Raw genomic sequence first — 10,087 nt, 5'->3', positions numbered from 1 at the left:
ATATGTATGTGTAAAATTATATTTTTTAGAGATTAATTTTATATATTAAGAAAAATTTTCACATTAGATTGTGTATATTTGAACTAAATAATAATAAAATATTATTTATTTTTTTTCTAAAATTACTTTTTTATATATTTTATAATTAGCACCACTACTTACATTTGGAATTAATAATACAAATATAATAATAAAAAATATATCTTTTTTTATATATTATATTAAAAATATAATAATGAAATGAAGATGAAGGTGAAGGTTCTCTTGAGTCTTGTGTTGCTGGAGGAGGGCGAAGAAAAAATGATAGTGAGAGAGAAAAAAGTAATAAAATAACATTTGAAGAGTGAATAGTATATCTCTAAAGATGTTAAAATACTATCCGTAGTTATGTAAAATTATAAAAATGCATAATTTAATACAGTCAAATTAAAGATCATATATATGTAAATATGTTACATTTGCATATATAGATACCAATACCAATGCTGGGAGACAAATTTGTTAATGTCAGGGGATCATAGGAGAAGGGTGGCTGGAGCTTGATTAGGTATGAAGAGTAGTTGGGAACGTCGGTTGACTGAAAGGCGGATGGCTTAGGTATTTCTCAGAGGAGATAGGGAGAACTCACCGGAGGAGTTTAGACAATACAGTGGTTTTGGACCCTTCTTTTTTTTTTTAATCTCTAGTCCGTTTATTTTGCCTTTATAGCATCGCCTTTTTTAGGTGTTGTATAACAGTTAGATGTTTGGGATTACTTTATTTTTGGCTGCACACATGAATATCGTGGACAGGTGATGATGTGTACGTAGACACTACGTACATGTGATTCACCCTTATTCTAAGCTTAAAAAGTTGAATGAAGTGGCCCTCAATATTTAAGACCGAAGGACCAATATATATTGATGAGTATCTACGTACGCATGGGAATTTGAATATTGATCGTTTCTACGGCAAGTGGTCATGTGCTACGCATGAAATTTGTAAATAGTAATAAAAGAGAACGAATTGTGAAGAAGATAAAATAAAAGGACGTGTATATTAATCTAGCATCAGCTGGGCATTATAGCTCATATTATTATCTGCCAAGGGATTTTATTTTTGAATAAGAATGTTTATGAAAATTTCGGTCTAATACTTTTGATAACATATTTTGATTATACGTTTTAAAAACATTAATTCTGATTCTGTATTCTGAAAGTAAATATTTTGTTCTGCATTTTGAATTCTATAAATGTTCATGTTTACATACTAATATATGCTTTATGCTTATTGAGTTGTTAGTAACTTGCCATTTATCTCTATAATATTTTCCAGATAATTTTAATGCCTCAACTGGAAGTCAAGAGTAGGAAGTATTAGCAATGTCTGATAATCGAAGAAGAATAATTATCAAAGAGTATACGTATTTATTGGAGTCTTATTTAGAAAGTTTCTTATTATATGTTATTTTAGTATTTTGAGTCATGGATATTTCTGAGTCTTTGTGGAGATTTTAATTTATTTTATTAATTTTTTTTTTGTATCCTAGTGGAGAAACATACATATTTGGTTTACATAAATAAATTTATATTTTATAAAAAATTTAGAGTATATAAATATGTTATAAGAGATGATTTTAGATTACAATAACTAATTCTCCACCTCTGAAAACGGAGCGATACATATAATATTTCAATACGGTTTTCCTCCGCATTTATAAAGGATTTTTTCTCAGTAAAATTACATTTCTCTCTCTCTCTCTTTTTATTTTTTTTAACAACTTAGAAATACTGCTATTTATTTCGGACATTCGTGTTATGGTGCATTACGAGCACGGTCTTCGAAAGATCGATGTTGTTTAGCGTGGACCATTTTTTTCTTATTGGAAAACTAATTAATGTGGACCAAGATTTACAACAAATCGAGTATTTATACAATCAAGGCCGATATCATGGCAACAAACCCAACGAAATTTTATATTACGATATTATATATGGGTGAGTGCATTAATTAGTCGTTGACTATATATTAATCATATATATATTTTAAAGAAAAATATTATTTATATTTGAGAAAAACTTACAAAAAAAATTTATTTCGACATATATCAGTTATTAATATACTAAAAATTATGAAATTTAAAATTTAAATTTTAAATTTCAAAACAAAACTAACAAAATGAATCTTGTAAGTAAAAGTATACGTAAAAATTGTAAGTACATGTAGCATTACTCTTTTTTAAAAAGTAAACTTGGATATTTTTTTTAAGGCTCCGTTTGGTTGTAAGATTCAGCTGAGATCAATATAGTTCAGTCTAATTTTAAACTGTGTCTAACATCCAAATACCTAACTCTCAAATTACTAAATGTTTCATCTCAACTCAAAACTTCCTCAAACATGAGACTCACAACTTTTTTCAACTCAATATATCTTTATATGTGAGACTTATAATCTTTTTCAATTTTTATAAATAGTATTAAACTTATCTTAATATTCAAATACATCTAAACTCATTTTAGATAGATTTTATATAATTTATTTCACTATTTAATTTACTATTATTAATAAAGAACACAATTCAGTTTAGTTAAATATCCAAAGGAGCCTAAATGAAGACTTGAAGTGTGCTTAATGAAGCTTCTTTCAAGTTTCAACGACAGACAATAATATGCGTCCTGTTTGTCGAACTGATCAACCCAAGTAAAATGAGACATCGGAATAGTCTGCTAGCTAGGTTGATTCCATGCGTCTTGTTTGTTGAACTTGCAAGATATCTTGAATTAGCTGTGTCAAATCCACGTGGGAAGAACCCCCATCTTCAACAGCTCTTTTTGCCATCTCTCCAAGCTCTCTGCCTCTTTTTCTCATCTCTTCTCTTCTCTCTCCTTCATCCATTAGCCTGTCAATGGCCCCCTTAACGTCTTCCTTCTTCACCAACACCCCCATCTTCTCCTCCTCACCCAACTTCAATGGATCCTCCACCCCAACCTTCACGCCAATTTTTAGTATCTGCACAAGTAGTTTCTCATCCATAAACTGGTCCCCAAATTGCGGCCATGTAACCATTGGCATCCCAGCGCATATTCCTTCTAGGCTTGAATTCCAACCGCAGTGCGTTAAAAACCCTCCAACCGAAGGATGTGATAAGATTAATAATTGCGGAGCCCAGCCTCGAATCAAAAGGCCTCGCCCTTTGATCCTTTCTTCAAATCCGTCTTCTAAAACCCACTTCTCCAATTCTTCCGAGTTTTTTGTTTCCCTTATGACCCAAATGAAGGGCTTGTTTGACTCTTCTAAGCCCTGCCCGAGCTCTATCAACTGCGAAGTTATAAGATTACAGACGCTTCCAAGGCAGGCATAGACAACAGAGCAGGGTTCCTGGGCATCAAGCCACGTCAAGCATTGGTGTTCTTCAATGGCAGAGTTGTGACCTCTCTCTGCCTTATCCATGTTGTCTTCGTTGCAAAGCGAAACAGGGCCAATACACCAGACTTTTGCTTCTGATCTTGCCATCCTAATTCCTTCGACATACGCAGGCTCCATCTCTCGGAAAGTATTGACAATAACCCCGTATGAGGCTAGGTCGGCTGCTACCATTTGCTCGTTAAATTTGATCATCTCTGGATCCGTGGGTACAGATAGTTGAGATTTAGTGAATTCAAAATGATCGGGCAATCCGGGCAAGACAAAGTACTCGGACTCGGAGGATATGCTGTCGAGAACCATACTGTGAAGGTGCGAGTTATGGAGGCACAAGAGAGTGAGGCAGTTTACTGTAGAGAATGGAAGTCTTGGGATATGAAACTTGCAAGCAACATCAGCTGTCCAAGGGAAGCTCATGTCGGAGATTATGCAGCTTGGCTGAGGTGCCAGCTTCTCAAGCAACTTCTCCACCGGCTGTTGTAGCATGCTAGTTGAAGTCAAGAACTTGGTGGATAGTCCTAGAGAAAGAAGCTTGTCGACAGTGTCACACCCTTCTGGTATTCCTGCTTCTTGGCATGGAAACTGAAGTTGGATAACATGGATTTGAAGCCCAGATTCAATGGCGCGAGAAATGCTCGTTTCCAAACGAGCCGCTTTAAGTGTAGCGACGACCATGGTGACAATAACACCACGCTGTGCCAGCATTTTGGCCAAGTCTATCATCGGAATCATGTGGCCTGGGGCCATTAAAGGAAACAAGATAAAGTGAAGTTGGTGGGGTTGAGAAGCCATGGATTCTGGGATGGAACAAATTATGCCAGATGATGATGATGATGATGATGAGCTTCTCTAATAATTACTTGAGTAGTGTTTGTTATATAAGAAAATATTTAAACGCAGTAAAAATGTTTTGCTTAGTGCCACTTTTAGTTTTTGTGGTGATGACGCAACAGCTTACATAAGTTTTACTGGGTAAACACGTACATTACATTAATATATATTATATAGAGACATGAATTAATGATAATTCTCTTAAAAGGTTCAATTATTCATGTGTTAATTGGGCTGATCTGCATTTAATTATCAGGTCCCGTACTGGGGAGTGCATTTAATTATTTGATCCAAGGGATGGGCACTCGCACGCTTCATTACTCCTATTGGTTTCTGGCCGGAAAGAGTGTTAAAAGTGGGTGTGCACGTTGGGTAAGGATATTGGCTTTGCAGTTCACAGTCACACCGCACAAATTCTTATTATTTTAAAAACAAATTCAATTTAAAAAATACCCACCCAGCCCCCAGCTTTAATATTTGTTCCACTTGTATCTATGATAGTGTGACACTTGTATATGTATTCATATTATTTACTTATAAAAAAAAAAAAAAAGTAGATGTATTCATATTAATTTAGAAAACTAGCAGTGTTTTGTTGATCATGTGAAGCTAAATATTGATGATCTTGATGATGATCGATATACGTGCATGATTCAAATCATGTTTTGATCTGAGCTTTGTCCTTTTATCATAATTAAATAATTCGATCCAATGTATGTATCATTATCTTCTGAATGAACCAAAGCTCAAATCCCCCAATCGGAAGTTTACGAGTTAAAAATATATATATATATATATATATTATTTATTGTTTTCATAATTTCTTTTTCCCAAACTGATAAAGAGATTATCAGATTGGTAATGAGATAAATTCAAACAAAATCCCTGGACCATTAATGGAGAGCAAAACAAAGCTGTGAAGATTTGAAGTTTAAATATGCATATACAGCCTTGAGCCAAGGAGCTGGAGAAGAAAAGTAGGCATATTCACATATATATAGCTCCTTATTCTTTTGAGGCATCTATGTATATTAATAATCAAACTACTAGAAGGAATAATATTTTATAAGTAGTAACAATAGTACAGTACTAATATTAACAAGGTCTTACGTTATTATTATTAAAAAAAAAAAGGGTGGGGGGGGGTCTTACGTTTTTGGTTTAACTGCAACTTGCTTAGAGTTATGTAAGAACCTACGTACCTAACACAAAATAGGAAGTTCAACCCTTCGGGCGTTTGACTTTGTGACCTTTTATAAACGTATTTATTGATGTCTCAGAACACGGCCCAGCAAAAGGCCCCAGGCCCCTTGGTCTCCTCCTTTTTTTAAAAGAAAAAAAAAAAAAAAGACTTTTTAAATTTATCCGTTGCCTTTTTTTATGTTTTGTTTTTTTTTTGTTTTCCTGAAATTATTATTTTGTTCCACTATAAATTAACCCACGAATAGTTAGAGACTTGTAGTAGTGCAGTGCCCTTTTCTATTCTCCAAGAATCAATTTGTAATTAAAATTTGTCATCTTCAGCGTTTCTTGCAGAGTTGAAAAATAAATAAATAATACTCTACTACGTACGTACTTGTTTCATGGCTGCATCAGCAAGCAGTCCTGACGCTTTAATTCATTTATTTATACAGCCCAAACAACATCATCGAATTTCTATTATATATATATATATAAAAAAAAAAAAAAATCTTCATCGAAATACAGGCACTCTCTTGATAACACATGCATGATACATGGTTTGCACTGACCTTTAGGAGATCATACAGCTAGCGCACAGACAGTTTCTTTTTATGTGTTGTGTTAGAAAGAAGAAATATGTTGCTGGAATCTCTCTGTTTTCATTAATGAATTTTGTTTATAGCAGACGGTATTTATACATGATGTAAAAGAATAGAAAAACAATTGAGTTGGTTACAAAATCACCGTAGGACCAGTAATAAATTCCTCTGCTGTTAGTTTCTAGAACTTGTATTTGGCTGTGTGGTGCTCTGCTGTTGTAAATTACGATGGCTCTGTAGTTGTCCTTCATTGCTTGCTGTAGTGTCATGCCGAGTGCTCTCATTCTGTTTGTGAAAAGGTGGCATAGAATCATTTATTTCAATATGTTGAACTTGGTTAATTTGCTTTTTGTCAGCTGCATGATATCTTCGACAAGTAGTGCCATGTTGAGGTAAGAAGATCCTCCCTCTTCAATCGCCCCTCTTACCAATTTCTGCAAGCGTTCTTACTCTTTCCCTTCTCTCTTCTCTTTCTTTCCCGTCACCCATCGCCAGCTTGTCCATGGCCTCTTTGACATTCTCCCTCTTCACCAGCACCCCAAACTTCTCTTCTTCTCCCCATTCAATCAGAACATTGGCTCCCACCCTCACACCAATCTCTAAAACTTGCACAATAAACTTCTCATTAAAGAACTGCTCTTCAAACAAAGGCCATGTTATCATTGGGATGCCACCGCAAATCCCTTCCAGCGTGGAATTCCAACCACAGTGTGTTATGAACCCACCAATTGCTGGATGGGAATTAGCAGTGTGGTGCCCAACCCAGGATCAACAAGCCTCTTCCTTTTACCCTTTCCTCAAAACCCTCCTCTAATAACCATTTTTCCATCTCTTCCCTTCTGTACTCGCCTCGTATAACCCAAATAAATGGCTTGTTCGATACTTCCAAAGCCCAAACCTAGCTCTACCAATTGCGGAGGTGTAAGACGATTAAGGCTTCCAAAACATGCATAAATTACTGTTCTGGGTGGCCATGAATCAAGCCACTTCAAGCACTGAGATTCATCAATAGAGCCTTTCTTGCCTCTCTCAGCCATATCCAAGGTTGTTGCATAGCGAAACATGGCCAATACACCATATTTTTTCTCCTATTGTCTTTCGATATTCCTGGACATATGCCGGTTCCAATTCCTCGCAACTGTTAACCAATACTCCATATGCTCCTCCTTCAGCTTCCCTAATCTTTTCTTGAACACCATTCATATGATCTTGCCGGTTCGAGCCGCGATTGAAGGATCGAGGAGGTAGCAGAGCTCTCGTGAATCCAATTTGATCTGGCAATCCGGGTAAAAAGCTCTGAATTGGAAAGTACTGTCTCGAATACCTTGGACTTGTGTAAATTGTGAGAACACACAAGATTGAAGCAATTTGTACCATCGAATAAGATTCTTGAAATGCCATACTTGAGGGCGGTATTAGCCGTCCATGCGAGATTTCTATCAGATATGATGCAACTTGGAGGGGGCTTTAGCTCTTCAAACATGATGATCTGCTCCAGCTGTTGCTGCAACATGCTCACCGCTCTAACAAAATTCTTCACCAGGTTTGGCGAAGGAAGAGAATCTGTATTCTCGCATCCTTTTGGCAAGCCGGCCTCGGAATACGGAAAATCAAGCTGCAGGCTTCGGACGGATGGATAGTCCAGAATTAAGGACACGGTCAATGGTAGTACTGAATCTAATAGCATTGAGAGGTGTGGTGACTATAGTGACTACTACTATGCGCTATGCCAATATCTTTGCTATGTCTATCACACGAATGAGATGGCCTGGGGAAATCAAGGGTATCAATCAAAATGAAGTTGGGGATAAGACAATGTTGAATCCATTCTTGCAATTCTGTAGAGATTAATTGATGTTGATCAGCTTTGGGTACCTGGTCTGTTCCTTGTTTGGGTTGGGTTGATTCTCTTATATATGGTACTGCCAGTGACGTAAGAGCATACATAGGCTTACTATATGTGTGATGACTTGTACAATTTACAACCAATATTATTACCATTTAGATAGGGAGTTGAAATGATACGAATTGAAACGAAAGTTAAAAGTTAAATAAAATATTGTTAGAATCTTATTTTTTAATATTATTATTATTTTAAAAATTCAAAAAGTTAAATTATTTATTATATTTGTATGAAAATTTAAAAAAATTGTAATGATAAAATGAGATAAAATGAAATAGTTTTACTATCCAAACGAGACCTAATCGACGCCATCTGAAAGGGAATCTTGTTCACTTTCAGATTCTTTTTGTTTAGAGAGAGATTGAATTGAATGTTGTATATATTTGAAGTCAATGAGCCAACGAATTCTTTATTTAGTTACGATTAAAAAAGGATTTATCGAATGTAGAAAATGATTGAACATAGAGGTAGGTGGTGCATAGTACAGGAAGTGAGTAAAAAAAATTATTTTAAAAAATAATATTTTAATAATATTTTATTCAATTTAAGTTTCATATCTTATCTATGTAAAAATGGTGGTAGACTCTAACATTCATTCCAAACTAGCTAATACAACCAAAACTAAAAGAAAAAAAGGAAGGATTTGGTGCCGTGACATGGCCCCCATCATTTCCCACAAGGGGAGCCATCCAAAACGATTTTGATACAGTCCAAAACTCAGACTGTGATACTATAACTAAAAAGTCACAGTGATTATTTTGTGCCATATTTTGCTGGTCTGGATTGATTGAAAAGAACTTTCATTTGTTTTTTTCCACGATCTTTGGTTGGGAGAAGCGGGAACATAAGAAAATAGAAAGCGATAAATAGTTCAAATCCCTTAAAACAACTGTTAGTGGCACACACGCCACTGTTGGAGAAGAGGTTGGTCATATATCAAAGATCCAAGGCCTTTGATTCCACTAGTGTTGCACGAGGTGATAGAAAGCTCACCATGGCATTGCAGCGCGTCGATCTCATGCTTGATTTTGACCTCGCGTGAGCCACACATGCCACTTTTTTTTATGATCTTCTTCTACCGATAGAAGGATCGGCGACTAGGGAGTCTTGTGCTGTAGTGAGTGACGGTCGTACGTCACTAAAAAGTAGTAGATCAGCCATCTCTGTACTATATTCAAAAAACAAGAAACATAATTGAGAAAAGTTACTGGACAGTTCTGGAAAGCATAAAGGAGGGATGAGTCGAAACTCATGTTGGGTTTGTGGAGGCTAGTTTTGTTGGTGTATCTGCCTGATTTAATGACCCAACCTGACAATGATACGTTATGATTTTTTGCGCAGCCCAAGCTGAAGTGAAAGCAGTAGACTGAAAGTTCACTCGACTTTCGTGTGGCAAGTAGCTCAAGCGTAGCTTAAGCAGAAAATTCGCTCAAGTCTCGCTCGACAGGTCACTCAAGCGAACATCGGATGGAGAGTTCGTTCAATACTCAGCTCGAGCAAATATTGCAAAGAAGTGAAGATTAGGGTTTCCACTCTGTAACACTATAAATATGTACTTGACGAACAATTTAGTAGGTTTTAAGTGTTATGAACAGTGAGATTTCGCCTCAAAATGTATTTTGTGATTCCTCAATACAATAAAATTTTCTATAACTTTGTGATAGACATGTTGTCGAATCACGTTAATTTTGTGTCTCACTCCCCAGGCAAAGATAAGGAGTTAGGTGGAGAAGTTTTGGGAGGAGAGAAAAAAATATCTAGGGAAATAAGATGGCTTTCCATATTTATTAGAGTTACATTGCATACTAAACTTCTTACACTTTTATTCTATTTCTATAATTCTTAAATTCGTTCTTATTTTGTAAAATACAAAATTCAAGAATTAATAAATAATATCAAATTATTATAATATGATAGAAGCAAGATGTGGGTGTAGTATATAGTCTTTAAAAATATTTAGTGTAAATGTAAAAATCTTAATGATGTGATATTTTATAATAAGGGGAGTATTACACATAATATTTTTAGAGTATTTAGAAAATTTTCATTCTTGTCATATGCACTTAATTATTTAATTATATAGACGATTGCCTATATATATATATATATACACACATACTAGCAATGGTAAATGTGCAAAGCACGTTTGCCACCTAATTGAAGAAAGAAA

General features: G+C 35.2%; 1 protein-coding gene and 1 pseudogene across 1 annotated transcript; both read right to left on the bottom strand.

The window, feature by feature from the left end:
* Positions 1-2,628: 2,628 nt before the first annotated feature.
* Positions 2,629-4,256, bottom strand: LOC121265400 (UDP-glycosyltransferase 73C12-like). Its single transcript, XM_041169016.1, has one exon. The coding sequence runs from the start codon at positions 4,192-4,194 to the stop codon at positions 2,710-2,712; it is 1,485 nt and encodes a 494-aa protein (XP_041024950.1). The 5' UTR covers positions 4,195-4,256; the 3' UTR covers positions 2,629-2,709.
* Positions 4,257-6,328: 2,072 nt separating this feature from the next.
* LOC121264700 lies at positions 6,329-7,842 on the bottom strand (annotated as a pseudogene).
* Positions 7,843-10,087: the final 2,245 nt, after the last annotated feature.

Source organism: Juglans microcarpa x Juglans regia, chromosome 5D (assembly GCF_004785595.1).
Source record: "Juglans microcarpa x Juglans regia isolate MS1-56 chromosome 5D, Jm3101_v1.0, whole genome shotgun sequence".
NCBI classification, from domain to species: domain Eukaryota; kingdom Viridiplantae; phylum Streptophyta; class Magnoliopsida; order Fagales; family Juglandaceae; genus Juglans; species Juglans microcarpa x Juglans regia.
The sequence above is the reverse complement of the archived record's forward strand: the minus strand, read 5'-3'. Positions and strand labels throughout refer to the sequence as shown.